The 20705-nt window shown below is 41.6% G+C and overlaps 1 protein-coding gene across 1 annotated transcript in view; it reads right to left on the bottom strand.

The window, feature by feature from the left end:
- Positions 1-20556, bottom strand: part of LOC102826429 (hepatoma-derived growth factor-related protein 3-like) — an 88701-nt gene extending 68145 nt beyond the window's left edge. Inside the window, exon 1 of the mRNA XM_006870927.1 lies at positions 19887-20556. Within this exon, the coding sequence (XP_006870989.1) occupies positions 19887-19970 (84 nt within the window). The 5' untranslated portion in view covers positions 19971-20556. The remainder of the gene's footprint in view (positions 1-19886) is intronic.
- Positions 20557-20705: the final 149 nt, after the last annotated feature.

Below are 20705 nucleotides of genomic sequence, written 5' to 3'. Positions count from 1 at the left end.
TGTGGATATTGGTTTCCCCAGCCTATTATTGTAAAGTAGATGTTTACATCTGATAGAAATGAACATTGGTAATTTGATGACAGAGAGCTTGTAATCCTGTCTTCAGCCTATAACTCACTAGATTTGCTGAAAGTTAGAATTTGCCTTGGGAAACAGTCTTCTTGTCAAGCCTTAGATAGAATCCTGAGCTCTACCTAGAACCTTCTCAGTAGGAACATTCCCATCTGAAAAGACATGCAGACCAACCCAGAACTGCTGGGAGGACAGAAAATTTTTATTGAAAGAAAGACCTGCAAACTATTTGGCAATTTGAATGTCAAGCAAGCTGTTTGCTTTGGAGGCATCAAGGCAAGAAAAAGTCAGCCCATCAGGGAAAACCCTCTTCTAGGATTAAAACTTAAAGGGAACCCACAAGTAGTCTAGTATGTTCGCTGGTGACCATCTGTGTCTATTTGTAAGTGAAAGTGAGGGAAATGTAGCAATGAAGACATGGCTGCGTTTGACCATGTTCCATCGACATCCGTTGACCTTGAGAGAGCGAGCGATGAGGATGGGCTGGCTGGACTGAAGATTAGGAAGATGTGTGAATTTCTGAGCCCATGGGCACTGACCTAGTCCCTAGGAGCTAGGGCTGTGAAAGAAGCATCCAGCTGGTCTGAAGTGCAGGGAGGAGTATGTGAACTCACAGACTTGCAGCTAGTACCAATCTGACCTACCTTGGGTAGCTAGCTGACTAGGACTCAACCAGATGAAGATAAAGATGGTTTTGGTACTGTGAGCAAGTACTAATTGTTATAATTTGATGAACCAGACTTTTGCTTATGGATGCAGTTAATTAAAATTCCAACCAGAATGAAGAATTCTGGAGTGTTTCTTCAGTGTACTGGGTTGATTGCTGTTGTAGTTAAGTGCTTTTGAGTCGGTTTTGAATCATAGCAACCCTGTATAAGGTTGCTGAGGAGCAGCTGGTGAATTTGGACCAATGACCATGTGGTTCAAACCATAGCCCACACAGCCACACCAGGGTGAGGCATTTAGATGCTGGCAATCAAAAATGCGGGGCAGGGGTGTCTACAAAGGCATGAGTGGCTGACTTATAAGCGCTCATGAGTGTGCTTAGTTTCAGAATAAGGCGGGGGGGGGGCGAGGGGAGTAAGGTAGAACCCCCACTGAATAGTTACCCTAATTTCTAGATGGATCTGGTGAAGGTGAATGATTGTGATAGGACTTTATGATTCAATTTTAACTGTTAGCAGGATTATGTGATTGTTACAACTATAATTGTAAAAGATGTATAACTAAAAAAGGGGAGTAATTGATCTTTCATTTAAGGAAAAGACAATCCCAGGACCATCAAGAAGGAAGAGCATGAGTGGAGCCTAAGAGCCCTACCTAGAAAAGTGGACAGAAGAGATGGTGGCATTCATCCATCACAGTTATTCACTCTGTACGCTGAGCACACACTCCAAGAAGCTGGAACATATGAAGAACGTGGCATCAGGATTAGAGGAAGACTCATTAACAACCTGCAAGATGCAGAGGATACAACCTTGCTTGCTGAGGGCAAAGATGACTTACAATACTTACTGATGAAGACCAAAGACCACAGCCTTTGGTACGGGTTGCACCTTAATGTAAAGAAAACAAAAATCTTCACAACTGGACCAACAAACAACATCCATACAAATGGAGAAAGGGCTGAAGTTGTCAAAGACTTCATTTTACTCAGATCTACCATCAAACACTCATGGAAGTAGCATTCAAGAAATCAAATAACATATTGCATTGGGGAAATCTGCTGCACAAGACCTCTTTAAAGTGTTCAAAAGAAAAGATGTCAGTTTGAAGACTAAGGTGTGCCTGACCCAAGCCATGGTATTTTCAATAACCTCATATGCAAGTGAAAGTTGAACAATGAAGAATGGATGCATGTGAGTTATGGTGTTGGAGGAGAATATTAAAAGTACCATATACTGCCAAAAGAACACATAAATTTGTGTTGCCTAAAGTACAGCCAGAATGCTCCTTCAAAGCCAGGATTGCCAGACTTTGTCTCTCATACTTTACGGACATACTATCAGGAGAGACCAGTCACTGTAGAAGGAAATCATGTATGGTACAAACAGTGTCGGAGAAAAAGAGGAAAACCTTCAATGAGATGGAATGGCACAGTGGCAGAAGAAATGGACTCAGGTGTAGCAACAATTCTGGGGCTGGCGCAGGTCCGGGCAGTGTTTCAGTCTGTTGTGCACTGAGTCGCTATGAGTTGGTGCCAACTTGATGGCACCTAACAACCACAACAGCAATTAGAATCTATTCTGAAAATGACTATGAAACGCCAAATATCCAAATCTTTATGTTGAAGCCAAATTTGAATTTGAAAAAATTCCAAGTTTAAAAAAGTTTCCATTTTCAAAAATGATACTCAAGAAATTAAGAATGTATTTCATGAAATTTGGAATAAAAGAAATTATAAGTATAGAAAAGTTGTTGTTGTTAAGTGCCATTGAGTCAGTTCCAGCTCATAGTAACCCTGTACAGGGTTTCTGAGCAGCAGCTGGTGGGTCTGAACTGCCGACTTTGTGGTTCGCAATCCATTGCTGATCCTACAGCACCACATCAGAAGTCCCATAGACAGCCAGAATAACAAACAAATCTGTGTTAGAAGAAGCACAACCCGAATGCTCCTTTAGAAGCCTAGATGGCCAGATTTCATCTCTCACACGTCAGACATATTATTGGGAGAGACCAGTCCCTGGAGAAGGGCATCATTATAGTGCTCCCTGACCCCCATTTTAGGTAGCCAATGTCTAAGTTGCCCATCCCTATCAACCCTGTGTACAGACGGGATAGGACTGATCCTTGATGTGAAGACTCCTTCCCTCTCAGTTGGTATTTTGAGCTATTACATCCATAAGTAGAGGTTAAGTTCATCAAATTGTAGTAATTTATACTTCTTTCCTTTAACAAATTTATCTTCCTCTAGTAGAGCTCTGGTCATCAGGCCATCGAAGCTAGGCCCAATGGATACTATCTGCATGCAAGTTTAGGTGTTTTTGTGTGTCTCCCCTCACTTCATTATCAGCTTCTCTTCATCTGCACTATCCGCTCTAGCCCTCCATGGCTAGGTCAATGTCTCTGGACACAGGAGTTTCCAAGTCTCCCCAGACTTTGGACCAACCAGCACGTCCATCCTCTTTCCTCTCTCATCTCGAAGTCGACAGGAGTCTATGGAACATGGTCGAACTCAGCCCAATAGCTTCATTTCTGCTTTCCCCCCACTTCCACTCACATGTAGACCAACGTGGTCACCAGCGAGTTTATACGCCTGCTCATGTGTTCCCTTTGAGTTTCAGTCTTGAAGGGGGATTTGTTCTCAAGGGACTTGACTGCTTTCCTTGGTGGTTCCCCAGCGAACAGTTTGCTTGTTTCTGTAATAGCTAAACAGACTGCCATTTTTGTTTTGTTTTTTCCTGCTGGTAATATATTGTTTTACTGAAATTATATCCCATTCACAACATGAATATGTCTCATGTTCTTTTTAATCCAGCATCCTTACATTGTCCTGGGCTACAGGATGAATCAACCTTATTTGACTTTCATTCAACAGGATGACCTGGAGGTCTCCACTGGATCAACCTATTTATTATAACATCACCAGGTGGTCAATAAGATGTAGGAGGTAAAGGGAGCATCTAGGATGATTTAAGGTCTTCATTTTGGGGGGTGACTTGGTAGACTGTAGTATTTCACTAAGACAGAAATACTTGGGTGGGAAAGGACATCTAGATTCATTTTGAAGATGAATTTATAGTACTTGAGGGGCTGCCAGATGGAGCTATCTAGTAAGCAAAAGGATATGTGAACTTGAACTCATGCTAACATTTATGGAATGGATAGATGTTTGAAAGATGTCTGAAGAATGGTGGTTGAATATAAAACAAATGAATCTGTGAAGCTATGATCAGAGAAGTTGAAGAACCAAGGGAGGAAACAAATGACGGGAGCCAAGAGAAGAAACTATTTTAAAGGCAGTATTAAATTCCACAGAAGCTAATGGTAGGAGTGTGTTCTTTGGATTGGCGGGTTATGGTGCTTATGGGAGAAGCAGTTTCAGTGGAGGGATGAGGAAGAAGTAATTACGCCAGTTCTTTAAGAAGTTTGGCTACCACTGGGATCAGAGAGATAGAGCCCTGCCTGAAAGAGTATGCAGTCCAATACTTATTATCTCCAGTCTCAGGAGAAAGAGCTAGTAGGGAGAAGGAGGCGGAGATTTACGAGAGGGATTATTGAAATTCGACAAAAGAAAGACTTCATTTAGGTCACTTCTTTTTCCTTAGGACACATCAGGGTGACTGGAACACAGAAAGCACTTGAAAAACATTGATTGAATGTTGAATGAATGACAGAAAACAAGTGAGATTAAGCAAGAGAACCAGGAGGAGGAAAGTATTAGTGAAGAGAAAAGGGGAGAAGAGGAAAGGAGGGAAACAAATATTTTTTTAATCACATTTTATGTTCTAGGTTTCTACGTTCATAATCCTTGAAATGACCCTGAAAAGATGGAATCATTGTTTCCATTTACAGATGAGACTAACAAGGCCCAGAAGGTATATAATCTGTCGAAACCCATTAATCTGCTGAGGGGCAGAGGCAATATTCTGAGATGGATTTAATATCTGCCCACACCTTACCTTCTCCTAGGAAAAGGGACTGAAGTTTTATGTCCCCTCTTTTAGAGTTAGAGGGAAGAGAGAAAGCACGGACAGTAATGGTTTTCACTTATAAGCAAAGGATAAGAAGTTGTAGTGCAAACCTATTGGACTCTATTGTCTATGTGAAATAAGAAGGTAAAATAATTGTGGAAAAAGTAAAGTTGGAAGGAACTGCTGGGTTGCACTGAAGACCCAGAGGAAATGAATTCTGGACAGTGTGAGTCTGCATGTCTTATGAGATGTTCAGCTGCCCTCATGATACAATTGGCTGGAGTAGAGAAGGCAGATTATAAATGAGGATTTGTAGGGTGAATACATAACACATCAAAGTAAAAGGAGATTGTGGAGAGAGCCGTTCAAGTGATCGATTACATGGAAGTCAAATTCGGATGAGGAATGCAGTGAAATCTGGAGAGCACTGCTTACCAGGAGAACACGGGGTGCTCAAGGGCTTCTTAGGGTTTGTAAGCAGCAGCCCTGGTGGAGCCTTCAATCACCTTCATCTCCATTCCACTTCTGCAAACTCCCTAAATGCTGCCTCTTGTTGGTTGCTCTACTTCTCTAATTTGTTTTTACCACAATATAAGGACACGGACAAGGGACCTGTTGCTTCTGGGTTACCTGATCCCTTGTACTTAAATCAACTTTTGCCCCAAAGAGCTTATTAAGAATGGACACTGGCGACCATGATATTTTACAGCTCTATCAAAGGCTTTTGTCCCTCCCCAGCCACTCTGCACAGTGCAAGACAGAGTCAGTAAAAAGCAGTGAAGCACGTCAAAAGGCTCACCTAGAGAACAACCAGAGTGCCTGAAAACCTGGCACTCAAAAATTAACCTAATCTTACCCTTCTGTTCCAAGGTATTTTCATTTAGTAAAATGGGGTCATTTCTAATGTACTTACTTTGTATATGTCAATCAAACAGCCAGATGGAATATATAAAATTTCTCAGAAATGTATCCATTGCAGAAATTGCAAAGCACCTTATCTTTAATGCTAGGTTCTCTTACTAGCAGCAAGCAAATCTCTTTTTGATTAGACACAAAGTGGAAATACAACAGAACCATTAGAAATGTTAGCCATGATGACTACTTCTACCTCAGAAGGCACATCAAAACTGCCCTCCCTATAAGTCTTCTGAATTTAACAAAAGTTCCTCAACCCAATCCTACACAGTCTGGTACCTCCAGTCTAATCCCATAAACCCAAGAAAACTCCAGAGCCTCAATATTATCAGTCAGGGAATATTATGTAATCAAACTGTATGTAGTACCCTTAAGAATGCAAACAGATATAAATATAAAGAACTTCAAGAAAGTTGTGGATCCACTTGCAGTTCAAAGATTAAAAGGAAAATGAAAGTAGAAATGCTTGATTTGTATACTTAGTCTTTTGAGAGAAAGGAGAATACTAGCCTGGATAGTAACCCAGTATCACTTTCATTTTTCATGTTCATGTGATCTTCCTTCACATAAGCCTGTGGCCACAGCAAAATAAAAAGCCCAAGACGGTTAGCAAGTCAAAAATCTAACTACTGTTCTATATATACACATACAACTCAAATAATTTCCAACACTTTTCAAACTGCAGATAATGAAACTGATTTAGTGAGTTGCACCTGTTTTTTTTTTTTATTTTTTTACAAAGTTAAATACAAAGATAACAGAATACATAGCATATAGTAAGTACTCATATAGTAGGTAAATTTTGGCGAATTTTTTTTTCTGGTGTGTGTATGGTTGTACTAGGATGGAAAATTGCTGTTTATTTCTTACTGTGAGTTACAGTAAAAAAAAGTTCAAAAGCCACTAGACTATACTTCATCCGAATCAATTGGCAACAATGACTCATTCCTAAAATCTAGGAATTTTTTCAAAGTTATTTACTTAGTCTTCAAGGAGCAGTCCAGAACAGAGTTAAGAACAATTATAATTCCTTATTTTAAATGTAAAGGTAGACGTGTTGTAGCAAAAGGAGGGGAGTGATTAACTCTGCAGTCTAGGAGCAGAGTGTTCCTGGGACCACTAAGGGAGAAGAGCAGAGAGCGGGACCCTACCCAGAGAAGCCGAGACACCAGCGATGGAGGCGGAGACGATGACGTGGAGAAATGGAGCGGCTACAGACTTTAGACCCCGAGAAGGAGAGGGGCTGTGGGCTGACGAGGGGTGGGGTGGCGGAGGGGGACGCAGGCTTGCAGGGTGTACCCTTTGGTTGGTTGATGATGCATGGACGGGATTGTAACCATGGCAATGAAACAATACGATAGGATGATTATGTTCTCCCATGTAAACTATCACATAATTCACAATAAACATTTAAAAAAAGAAAGAAAAGAAAATGGGGAAAAAAAAAAAAAAAGTAGAGATTGTTAGGCCTCTTCCAGGTCCATCTTAGCCTGGAAACTCTGCTGGAAACAGTTCAGCATCATAGCAGCACACAAGTCCCCTCGGCCAGAGGAGTGGTAGCTGCACATGAGCTGTACTGACCAAGAACTGAAGCCAGGCAGAATCCTACCACAGAACCACAGAAGCTATATAGATGGATATTGACATTGCTGTTGTTGTTAAGTGCCATCGAGCCGGCTCTAACTCAGAGAGATCCTGTATAGGATTTCCAAAGAGCAGCTAGTGGACTTGAACCATCAACCTTGTGGTTAGCAGTTCAGCATTTATCTTATAGTACCACACTGGACTCTGGTTATTTATACACACATAGTAAATTTTTATCCAGGCTGGGGGAAGATACTAGGGGCCCTCCTTAGTTTGTGGGGAAATGCCATTATACTTTAATCCATTTTTCCATGAACTTTAGAAGCCTCCTTGTATAAAAGAAAAATTCATTTACTACTTCTATTTTAATTAAGATGTAAGAAGGTTACACATAGAAATGGCAACTAGACAACAAAAGGAAATGAAGCAAACTGACAAAAGTCTACACAGGCTATTAGCAGTTTATATGGTAAGTCAGAATCCACTTGACCAACAGCTCCCACAGAGCCCTATCACTGGTATCTCTCACACATCAAGGTTCTGGAATCTGTACTAAGTCGAGACCATGCAATCATTCAGAATTGATTTCAATGATTCTTTGATGTCTCTCGATGTATAATTAATGTCTTAGTAATGAGCATAAGGCAGTAAGTATTGATGTTGTTGTTGGTTTATTCCAAACAAAACATGTATAAACATATCTCTACAGTCAGTGGATGGCTACAGACAAATTCTCTCAGTAATACATTTGTCTTAATCTCATTAGGGTGCCTTCAAAACAATGGCCCCCAAAATAGTGGCTTCTGAGGACAACTATTGGGACTGTTAACTTTAAGACAGTAAGTTCAACTCTGGTGTGGTGTTGTAGGATCAGCACTGGACTGCGAACCACAAGGTCAGCAGTTCAAACCCACCAGCTGCTCCTTAGAAACTCTACACAGGGTCTCTGTGAGTCAGAACCGACTCAACAGCACTTAACAACAAGAAAGATCAGCTCAGAAGGTTCCAGTGACTATTTTGAGGATTCCAAAGGGATAATCTTGATAGATTTTCTCAAAGGACACAAAATGATAATGGGGGCTTATGTAGGAATTTTTAAGAAAGCCAAAACCTGCACTGTTGAGAAAAAAGCCAGCAGAATTGCATCAAGGAATGTTTTCCATCACAACAATGCACCTACTCATTCTTTGAGGATAGCAAGGACTGTCCTATGAGGTTTTCATTGGAAACTACTCCAGCCCAATCTATAGCCCTGATCTTGGCCCTTCAGTCTTCATTTTGTTCTTCAAATTCAAAGAACACTTAAAAGAAACATCATCCCTAGAGGATGTCAAACTGCCATTTTGATATGGTGTAAATCAAAGAGCACAGAATTCTTTGGGAAAGGGTTAAAGAGATGGAAACATCACTCTCAGAAGACCTAGATGGAGGATATGTTGAGAAACAATCGTTCACATATTTGATATTTTTGGAGTTCATATATTATTTACAGATTGATATATATTCAATCTAACTTATAATCAAATAAATTAACTCAACTAAATATATTTATTAAGTTCTCCCCAAATTTTTAATTTAAATAATGTCTTTTTGATGAATGTTTGAGAAAACAAGCATTCTCTCATTCTACTATTGAATGTGCAAGATAGCTAAAAATCCTGGGGAGGGCAATTTGGCAAGATAAAACCAAAGCTCTAATGTACATCTGTATCTTAACTCAAGAATCTGATTTCTAAAGCTCTCTTCTAAGGAAATAATCATTTAGCTAGAAAACGGTTTTTCACAGCAGTGGTTTACAAATGCAGAAACTAGAAATAACATAAATGCCCAATAATAGTAAGTGTTTATAATTTATAATAGGCCTATATCATATATTGAGGGCATGGTGGTGCCATACGATAAGCACTGGACTGCGAACCACAAGGTAGGAGGTTTGAGCCCACTAGCTGCTCCACGGGAGAAGGATGAGGCTTTCTGTTCCTGTGAAGATTTTTTAAATCTTGGAAACCTATACAGGATCACTATGAGCAGGACCTGAATTGACGGCACGTAACAACATCATATCATAAATTACCTGGTAACTATCACAAATGATGATACAGAAATATATTCACTGAACTAGTCCAAAGACTAATGGACCACATGAACCTCAGTCTCTACACTTCCAGGAACCTGAGACCAAAGGGATCAATCACTACAGGAGTTCCTGGACAGAGCGGGATAAAATGTGGAACAAAATTCAAACTAATAAAACTGCTCTGTGAGACCATGGACTGAGATCACGGCCCTTAAACACCCTTCAGACCTGGAACTGAACTCACCCTCACTGGCTCAGCTTACAGCCACTAAATGGTGATGTGCCCTGGCGTTAGCGCCAACGCACAGCTAGTGACCATAGCAGTCCTGGTAGCGTAGTGGTTACGAATCAGGCTACAAACCACAAGGTCAGCAGTTTGAAACACAGCTGTTCCGTGGGAGAAAGATGAGGCTTTCTGCTCCCGTAAAGATTTACAGCCTCAGAAACCCTGTATAGGGTCGCTGTGAGTCGGAACCGACTCCATGGCACTTAACAACAACAACAACCAGAGCTCCTTACAGCCACATGATAGGCAGGCCTATGAGGTGACCAATGACACCAGGGAGGCAGGCATTCCTTAGAACAATCAACCACAGGAGAACAAAAGGGCAGCATATACCCAGGTACAAGGCTCAGACGGGCAGGAAACACTAAGAAAGGGCAAATGATAATGGTGTACACACACACAGTGGGGACTATAATCCATGCCACCAATCAGATGTGTGTGAATTGTTCATGGAAAACCATTTTGCTTTGTCAACTTACACACTAATCACAATAAAAAGTTTTTTAAAAATTCAGTCATTAAAAGTCATTTAAGATTTATTGCTACACACAGCAAACTGCTAATAACTGGGTACAGGCATTCTAATTTTTCTACAACTGATGTTATTGACATTTAATAACAAAAATGTTATTAAACATTTTTTAAACAGGTGAAATTAATATTTATAACATGAAGCTCAACACACTCCATTTTAAATTTACAATATGAACAAATTGTCTTAGGTGCAAGGATCACTGCTGATCTCCTTTAATTCAGTACTTCTATGTGTTGGAGTCCTGGTGTGGCGCTGTGGGTTAATGCATCAGACTGCAAAGCCATTTGAACTGAAAGGTTGGTGGTTCAAGCTCACCAGCTGCTCCTCGGAAACAGGGTCGCTATGGGTCGGAACTGACTCGATGGCACTTAACAACAACATGTGGACTCCTGGTGGCACTGGAGGATAAGCAGTGGACTGTAAACCACAAGGTCGGCAGTTCAAATCCACCAAGTGCTCCTCAGAAACCCTACACTGAGAAGGAACCAACTTGTTGGCACTTAACAACATATTATCTGTGGTGAAAAATCCCCCTTTAAAAATGTTTTTTCTCATTTGCTGCTGATAGTTTTGTAAAATACAATAAAAAGTAATTTCTAGAAATATGAAATTAAAATGCATATAAAATATATACCTCAATTTATTAGATTTATAAACATAGTTATTCTACCAAATTGTTAAAAGAACTTTCTAAAATTTTTGTTTCTGTACCTCTCTCTTCTCTGGCAACAAGACCATATTTTCAGTAGTCCCAGTAGAAGTGATCAGGAAGCCTTTGGCCACGTACTAGGTAACTATACCAAGCAAATTAGATTCAGAGCTACCATCTGAAGACTCTTCTCCAACAGGAGACAAAAAACAGAAATAATCTTTTCTCTTCTAATGTTAACTATACGTAGTAGCCTCCGATACTTTTTTAAACGCCAATAAACTAGATGCTTTCTATGAAATTGTGTATCATTTTACACTATCACTCATTTCCCAAAACAAACAAAGCCAGTCAGTAAAAACCTGACTTCTGAAAAGTAATACAGTTTTCCAGATTATGGGGAAATAGTCAGCGTTAAGGGTATCATAAACAGGCTGTATCATGTATATTCACCTGTTTGAGATGGAAAGTACTTACTGATATTGAAGGTTTAAGTTGCCTACTTGCTCCCTGAGCCAGTTCCTTGGCATAGTGAGTACAGTCTGTGGGGAAAAGGCTGAGGGACCCTTTGCCACTCTACGTGAGCAATGAATCAATGATGGACTTCCCTGGACGCAGGCCAAAGTTCTGAAACTTCTAAACATCTATTTTATGTTAAGATATAAAGAATTTAAGACCCAAGTGATTCTCTGAAATTTAGGGGCTTGGTGTCCAGAAATAAAGTCCCATGTTTTAGTAGCTTATTGCTGTGGATCAGAAACTGAGGATTGCCAACCAACATTTGTATTAATAAAAAGTATGGGAAGATTTTAATTATTTAATTCTACCTATGTTTCAAAATTGCTGAAAATTCAATCTGTTGGTAGGAAAAATAAAACTAAAAAATACCCATCACTTCCTCACACACAGTTTTGTTGTTGTTAAGTGTTGTCAAGTCGGTTCTGACTCATATTGACCCTGTATAGGGTTTTCAAGGAGTGGCTGGTGAACTTGAACCCCTGGCCTTGCAGTTCAAACCGACTTTGCAATCCAGTGCATTAACCCACCGTGCCATCACAAGAATCAGGGCTAAATGCTTTATCTTAAGTTTTGTCAAGTTAAAGACTGGGAGCCAGATCAAAAACAGGATAAGCAGTGGCTCAGTATGAGATAACAGAAAGACTGATGCAGAGAAACCACTACCAGAGACAGAAACCAAAACTAAAAAGAGGTTAAGGAGAAAGCACTAAATCTACAGTAGTAAATTAGAACAGCAGTCCAAAAGTATCACTACTAGGTTCTCAGGTCATAGAGTCACTGGTTTATTTCAAACGAAATGTGTTTAAACTTGCTTATGTGACCAGTTGTGGCTGCAGACAACTTTTCTAATCTCGATATGGTGCTTTCTAGAAAAAGGTCTAGTCAAAATAGTGGTTTTTGAGGGCATCTGTTGGGCCAGTTAAATTCAAAGCAGGGAGTTCAGCTCAGAAAGCTATGGTGACTTTTAGGATTGCAAAGGGGGGATCCTGAAGAAAAAATTTTAAGCAAATTCAAAACTGCATTGGTTTGAAAAAAAGCCAGAAGAGTTGCACCAAGGATCCTCCCTACCCCATCCTAACAACGTACCTGCTGATTCTTTGAGGGACTGTCCTATAAGAATTTCACTGGGGAAAGCTTATCCCACCCACCCTACAGCCTTGATCTTACCCCTTTAGGCTTTTTGTTCCCCAAACTCAAAGAATATTTAAAAGGAACACGATTTTGAGTCCCTAGATGATTCCAAATCTATCATTTTAATGTGGTTTAAATCAAAGAGCACAGAATTCTTTGGGAAACGCCGCCTTCATAAGTATATAGACCTAGATGGCGGATATGTTGAGACATAATGCTGCTGGTGGTTATATGGTGTGCAGCCGATTTGGACTCAGAGCAAGCGTGAGTCGGGTTTCCACAGCTGTAAATCTTTATGGGTGTAGAAAGCCTCATCTTTCTCGCTTAGAGTAACTGGTAGATTCGAACTGCTGACCTGCAGTTATCAGCCCAATTCATAACCCACTATGCTACCAGGGCTCCTTCTTTGAGACATAATTGTTGTTGCTGTTATTTTGTTTTTTAAAAAGTTTTTTGATTTAAAAAAAAAAAAAAGTTGTATGATTTTGCAATATTATGCAATAATTTTTGACTTACACCCTCCTAGTTTCTGAGCTACTCAAGAGGGAATAGAAATCCACAATTAGGAAGGATTTGGGATTTAAAGTGATTTAAAAAAATCCATTGAGAACTAAGAATGGTGAAATTCAGTCTATGAAGATGCTTGGAATATTGGGTTCTTCTTTTTCCTCACAACTCATATAATCAGTGGTTTTAGGAGGAAGTACAATTACATTCTACACAGTATATACATCTTAAATGTGAACTTGACAAATGTTGACATATGTATGCACCCATGTAGCCACCCAGATCAAGATACAGAACATTCCAGTGCCTCCTTCTGGGTAGTACTTCATTTACCTCCTCCCCATGGATCAGTTTGGCTTATTCCTCCACCCTGTAAACAGAATCAAATTTTGCTCAACCTTCTTTTTTGGAGGTTCACCTGTATTTTTGTGGGCATATGTATTCTGATTTTACCCATTTTTCAGTTCATGGACATTTGGATTTTTTTTCAATCTTCTGCTAAAATGAGTAAAGTTGGTAAGTATAAGGACATTTGTACAAGTCTTTTGGTGAACATACCACTGATTTCTCTTGGGTATTTGCCTAGACTATGCTGCTGAGTCACATAGTAGGCGTGTGTTTATTAGATCTGACCAGTTTTCTAAGGTGATTATATCAATTTACCCTCCTACTAGCAATGTTTGTGAGATCTCATATAAAATTTTTTTAATTAAAAAAAAAAAAGCTCGTTAGTTGAAGATAAATAAAAAGCAGTAAGAGTTTTCAGGCTTTTTGTTTTTCCAACCTTTTAGAACAGGAATAATGTCGTATCGCAAGTGATACACAAATAATTTCGAGGACTTAGAAAACAGCAGAACATTCTAATTCAGTTTTGTATTCTTTTAGCCAAAATATAAAACTTCCTAATATTTAGCACATATAAATGGACACTAGTTTCCTTACTCAGTCTTATGCTAGAGTTCCCATTTACTCCCTTTGGCATACTGTGATTTACAGCCATTTCTGTCTGGTAGCGTAGTGGTTACGAATCGGGCTGCGAACCTTAAGGTCAGCAGTTCGAAACTACCAGCCGCTCCGCGGGAGAAAGATGAGGCTTTCTACTCCCATAAAGATTTACACCCTCGGAAACCCTGTACAGGGTCGCTATGGGTCGGAACCGACTCGACGGCACTTAACAACAACAACAACAGGTGAACAGAATAATGGATTCTATTATCTGCTTCTAATGTAACTGCTGCTGCTACACAAGTCAGTTCTAACTCATAGGGATCCTGTACAGGGTTGCTGAGGCTATAAATCTTTACGGAAGCAGAAAGCCTCAGCTTTCTCTCATGGAGCAACTGGTGGATTCAAACAGCTGACCCTGAGGTGAACAGACCCATGCATAACCTAGTACGCTACGTTCCCAGGTTTAATGGAAGTAACTCTCACTAAATGAACAAGTGGCTAAGAAGAACCTTACAAAGAAAATACCAATAATGAAAGCTTAAGTAAATAATAAGGAAATGGCCTAGCTGACATTTCTTTTCTAGAAATCTCTTTAGAAGATAAAAATTGTGTCAATCTAATCAGATCTAAGAAGTAAATAAAATACTTCAGAATTCAAGACAATTTTAAATACGGATTTAATATATTGCTGTCAATGATATTTTGCCACTACAATTTTAAACAGGAGTTCAATAAGTCTATTATGAAAAAAAAACAACTTAAAATATTATTTATATCATCTTTCACTGCTTTAGTTTTATGTTATAATGCTTATAATAGTAGTACAAAGTACAAATATACAATTGTTGTTGTTGTGAAGTGCCGTCGAGTCGGTTCCGACCCATAGCGACCCTGTACAGGGTTTCCAAATATACAATGGGGCTTTAAAAAGTTTGTGGAAAAATTGAATTACAAGAAAATGGAACTTTTCCATAAATGTTTTGAAGCCCTTTTGTTTAATTTAAAGTCAATTTACACATTCTAGAGATGGATGCTCCAATTTTTTTTTAGCAATATAGGACACAGAAGCTTCTGAGACTTGTTTTTGAAACATTTTGTATTAAGGAACTTCTCCTTCTTAAAACCACACACAATAAAATGCACTCCATTAGAAATAGGCAGCTGCTGTTTAATGTTAAAACAACACATTTGAACAGAAGAAGAGGGACAGGAATCAACTAGGATGGGATATGAAGGAACATCCCAAGTATCAGTATAGTTTTCTCTATCTTAGCAGGGGGTTTGACTGTACCAGTGTATAAATTTATCAAGTGCACTGAATGGAATACTGTTGGTAAGATAAATGCATTTCATGCTATGTAAATTTCACTCCAAAAGGAATAAAATGAGGATCTATAAAAAGAAATCCTGAACTCTATATACTAGTATGCGTGCGTGTTTAGAAGCGAATTATACTTATGTATAACTTTGAAATGCATTAAAATAAAACATGCTACATATGGATGTTGTTGTTAAGTGTCGTCTAGTTGGTTCCAACTCACAGAGACTCTGTATAGGCTTTCCGAGTAAAGTGTTAACTGCACAATCTAGATGGTAGATATACGGGTACTCACTGTACAATTATTTTCTCTATTTTGAAAAATTTCAGGATAAAATAGAGGGGAAAACAATGTTATCTACTGAAGAGAGTATAACACTGAGTTGAAAATTGACAGAGAAATATTTATAATGAAAAACAATATAGTGATACAAGGGAGTTAGAAATGTAGAAAGGAAAAAGGAAACATTCAAGCACCACTGCTTGGTGTTTTTATGTACAACCAATCTGTGACGTGAGAATTATCTGTCTTATAGACTAGTAAACTGAAGCCTAGTAAGATTATAAAGCATGCCCAAAGTCATGCAGTGTAAGGATGAGTTAGGAGTTAAATCCAACTTGTCCAAATTTTCTAGATGTCAGAATCCTCTTGGCCCACAATCCTCACAGATGACGGCCCAAACACATCTCCTTGAGCAAGGAGCTCACATCTCCTTTCTAGTATGAACCAACTTTGTTCGAAAGCGTTTCAACAAATCATGATTTGAAATCTGTCTTCCTGATGTTTTATCCTCCTACATGTGATTTGATTCTATGGGGGCATACAGAATCGAATCTGTCACAGCTGCCCTTCATACCAAGTGGTAGTACTAGACATTTGAATAAATAGATTTTTTCCTCAAGTGAGTATCTGATCTCATCATATACAAAGCTATGTTGTTGCTGAGTGCCATCAAGTAGGTTCCGAGTCATAGTGACCCTGTATAGGGTTTCCAAGGAGTGGCTGGTGGGTTTGAACTGCCAACCTTGATTCACAGTCCAGTGCTTATCCTACAGCATCACACCAGGAGTATATATACAAAGATATGTTGTTGTTAAGCGCCATCAAGTCGGTTCTGACTCATAGCAACCTTGCATAGGGTTTCTGAAGATTGGCTGGTGGCTTTGAACCACTGACCTCGTGATTCAAACCGACTTTATGGTCTAGTGGTATAGTTACGTGCAAAATGGGATAATGCCCCATGGAATGGAGATGAAAAGAAAATGAGAACATATGTGAAACAGTAATCAACACTCAATTATCTTTTTCTTCTTCATTTTCTAGCCTTTACCTTTTCTTAGAAATTGCAACATGTCACTCACTATTATATATTTTTTTTCCCTCTCAAGAGACTTAGGTCTTTCCTTGAGGAGCTTATGTTAAGTGTGAATTGGCAGAATTGCAAATTTTGTTTCATTTTACTTTCTAGTTTACCTTGTCTGGAACTAAAACCTCTAGAAACTTTTTACCTAGATACATAACCTGGACTCCTGGTGTGGCGCTGTAGGATCAGCAATGGACTGCAAACCACAAGGTCAGCAGTTCAAACCCACCAACTGCTCCTCAGAAACCCTATACAGGGCTTGTTGTAGTTGTTGTTGTTATGTGCCATGAGTCGGTCCCAAGTCATAGCAACCCTGTACAGGGTTTCCGAGGCTATAAATCTTTACGGAAGCAGAAAGCCTCATCTTTCTCCTGTGGAACAGCTGGTAGTTTCAAACTGCTGACCTTGTGGTTTGCAGCCTGATTCGTAACCACTAAGCTACTATGAGTCAAAACCAACTCAGCAGCACTCAGTAACAACAGATATATAGCCAGGACTGCTTCTGTTTCTCTTCTACGTTTCAATTTTGTTCTCCAGCTGATTAAAGTTTACACGAGTTAGGTTCCTATTTGACAATTTCTACAAAACTTGTTCAGTGACAGTAGTTACGTTTACTATAACATAGCAACATTCTCTTTCCATTCTGTTCATTCCCTTCTCAGTACTCTAGTTTCTCTACCTCATCTTATTTTTGCTTTTGACTAATTGTTGACCTTTTGGCCTCATACTGATGGTTTAAAGTAAAGCACCATTGTTTCTGTGTCCCTCTGCTATTTCACTGAAAGGTGATCACAGGGGATAGGATCAGTCTTAGGTTAAAAATATGTCTCAGGGAGATTGTCTCAAGGAGCTCTCCATTTCCTACTTCCAGTATATCTGGCTTTTTGTTTTTTAAAGTAAGATTTTGAGTTCTGCTCTACATTTTTCTTCCATTCCTTTCGGGACCGTCTATTGTGACCCTGGTCAGAACTGTCAGTCGGGGTAGCAAATGGGCACTGTCTAGTTCTTCTGGTCTCAGGGTAGCTGAGGTTGGGGCCCATGTAAACTTGTTTCTTCTCTGAGCGCTTTGCTCCTGGTAAGTACAGATCTGCAGCTGTGCTGGAACACATGTCAGATCCCCAGATTCTACTGACTTTACTCGGTTGCAGATCATTATTGAGAACTATGCTATACTAATGCTCACTTTACTCAGATGCAGACCATTGTTGAGAACTATGCTATGCCAGTGGACGGAGCTGTCCCATGACACTTATGTAACCAGGGCCACTGCTGCAGCACTTTGCTGTTTATCACAAATTTCATCAAATTTTAAGTTTGACTTTAAGAAGATATTTTTCTAGGTAACATTCAAGAAAAACATTATGTTGTAAGGAAATGATCAACTGATGATGGTAACGTTTTAATTCACTTGTTAAGATATATGTTTCATGTGTATACCCTGAAGCTGTATTTCTTACTTTAAAAATACATGTGGGGAATTCTCTGAAGGATTCCAAAAGTCACAAATCTGCCACTTTAAGCAATCTTGTATTGTACTATGAAAAATAACCAGTTACTCTACCATGAAAACTTGGTCTTATGTAAGGGTAGCCTACAGTTCACATAAACACAGGTAGCTGGACTAGACTGCAAACCACAAGACGGGCTGTGTGAACCCACCAGTTACTCTGTGAGAGAGAGATAAGGCTTTCTGCTCCCACAAAGATGTGAAACCTCAGAAACCTTACACAAGGTCACTATGAGTTGGAACTGACTCAATGGCATTTAACAACATAACATTTCACATATGGTGAAAAATTATTTTTACAGCCTAATAGTGGTTATGTGGCATGGAGTCAGTTCCGACTCATAGCGACCCTGTACAGGGTTTCCTAGGCTGTAAATCTTTACCAGAGCAGAAACCCTCATCTTTCTCCCTAGAACAGCTGGTAGTTTGGAACTACTGACCTTGCAGTTCACAACCTGATTCGTAACCAGTACCCTACCAGAACTTCTTTATGGAATCCATTTTTTCACATTAAAATCTGAGGTTGTTAAGTGTTGGAAGGAATCCTAGAGATGATCATTTCATAGTTGCAGAATGGTTAGCTGTTAGCAGAGCCTAAACCAGACATCAGATTCCCCAAATGCTGGCCAAGCACTTTCCACTCTACAACTATGATTCTTTTCCAAAGGAAATATAAAATACAGTGATCACATCCATCCATTACTTCAACTTCACGAAATTTCAATCTGTCCACCCATGATGTCACTTCCTTTTGTGAATGTGTGTGTATATTTTTTTTAGGGGGGGGGCAGACATCTGGCCATCTCCATTTGACTGTATTTAACTATAACACATTTTAGAGCCATACTCTATGCCCATTTTTCCCATGCTTATTTCTACTCCTGAAAGATAGCAATTCAGTCTCCAAGATGCCTTGACCCTCCATTTCACTGTATTTCTTGTTTCAAGTCATCAACTGCTATTTCCAGGTTTAATAATTAAAAGGATTTATTTTAAAACACAACGCACACACGAATGTATTCTATCTCTTCCTCAGTCAAAAAGAGGTTATAATTAAAAAAAAAAAAAAATGTAATGGCACATGCAGATGCTTTCTAGAGAAAGAGCCCAGTGTGACAACCTTGTTAGAGGAAGAGCTGCTGTGGATTGTGGTAAAAAGCCCAGGTTAAGGTATGGGATCCGACCTAAAACAAACATGGAGGTGACAAGGTATCAGGTGTTTGCTGGACCCACGGGCCAGTGCCAAGCGGCAAGCACCTGGCTATTTGGTGTCAGTTTGGAAGAACGACTGGTACCAGGGAGGCAGGAATCCAGACAATGATCGGGCAGCAGGGACACCCGGAACCGCGCTCCAGGAAAACTCAACAAGTCAGGATGGCGAAGGATGCAGCTACCGATGGACCACGGGCTGCCAAGAGGCTCCGCTGGCCTCGGAGTGACCACTATCCCTTCCCAACCGTCACCGTCACCGTCACGAGCCAGCTCGGGGACAGCCATTTGCACGGCGCTCATCGAGCTGCCCCGACGTTCGCCCGAGACCCGGGGATCTACCGCCCCGGGCTCCAAGCCTCCGCCCCAAGCCCGCTTCCTAGAGGCGCCGGCTCTCGGGTCAATATCGGCTTTCCCGGAGGAAGGCAGCCCGTGCCTGCGGGGACCAGTCCCGCCTTCCAGGCTGGAGGGGAGGATGTCGCGCTCGCGGCCCGGAACCTTCGTCTCGCGCCGCGGCCCGTCCCGGAGCGGAGGGCTCGGGCTCCCGGGCTGAGGCGATGAGGAAAGGGGGCGGGCGCGCCATCATGAAGGCAAAATGGTGGGTGGGCGGGCGCGCGGCCGCCGTACTCACCCGGGCCGGCCAGTGCGGGTAGCCCTTCATCTTGGCGAAGACCAGGTCGCCCGCCTTATACTCGCGGGGCCGCGGACGCGCCATCTCGGCCGCTCCCCTTCCTGATCGCCCTGGGTTGCCGCCGAAGATGCCGTGAGACCGCCTCCCCCTCGCGGGCCGACGGGCTGCGCCGCGCTACCCGAGGGCCTCAAGCCGGGCGGGCAGGCGAGCGGCCGCTCCGACGAGGGGAAGCGGCGAGGCGGCGGCTGAGGCTAGGGGTGGGCGGGGGGCGCTGCAGGCCCGGCGAATCCTGGCCTGACAGCGGGGGAGGGGAGCCCCCAGGCGATCGGCGCTCGTCAACGTCCGGCCGCGCTCAGGTCCCCGCCGCCGCCGTGCGCAGCTTACAGGCGCCGCGTCGCCAGCTTCATGCCGCCGCCACCACTGGCCTCCCTCGGCTCCGGGCGCGGCGCGAGCGCCGGGCCTCGCGCCTCCTCCGAATTCCTCCTCGGGCAGCGACCGCAAACACGATCTTAGTATTGTTCTCGCGCGCGCTCAGCATCCCCCCCGCTTTGCTTCCCTCTCCCCTCCCCTCCCGCGCCGGTCGGTTAATTCCTAGGTACACGGCCGGCTTTCGCGGAGAAACCGAGCGCGCCAGCCCGGCTGCTCGGCGGGCGGGCGGGCGGGCTGTGGGTGCGTCCTCCCCCAGCACCGAAGCCCGCGGCAGGCGGGCGGGCGGGCGGGAGCGCCTACTCCGGAGGGCGCCCGCCGGACGCTCTCTTTTGTTCTCGGCCGCGAGATTCCTGCCGCATCGTAGCCAATCACCACCCAGCGGTCCCCCTC

Source organism: Chrysochloris asiatica, unplaced genomic scaffold, assembly GCF_000296735.1.
Source record: "Chrysochloris asiatica unplaced genomic scaffold, ChrAsi1.0 scaffold00156, whole genome shotgun sequence".
Classification (NCBI taxonomy): Eukaryota; Metazoa; Chordata; class Mammalia; order Afrosoricida; family Chrysochloridae; genus Chrysochloris; species Chrysochloris asiatica.
Note: the sequence above shows the minus strand (reverse complement) of the source record. Positions and strands in the feature narration are given on the sequence as shown.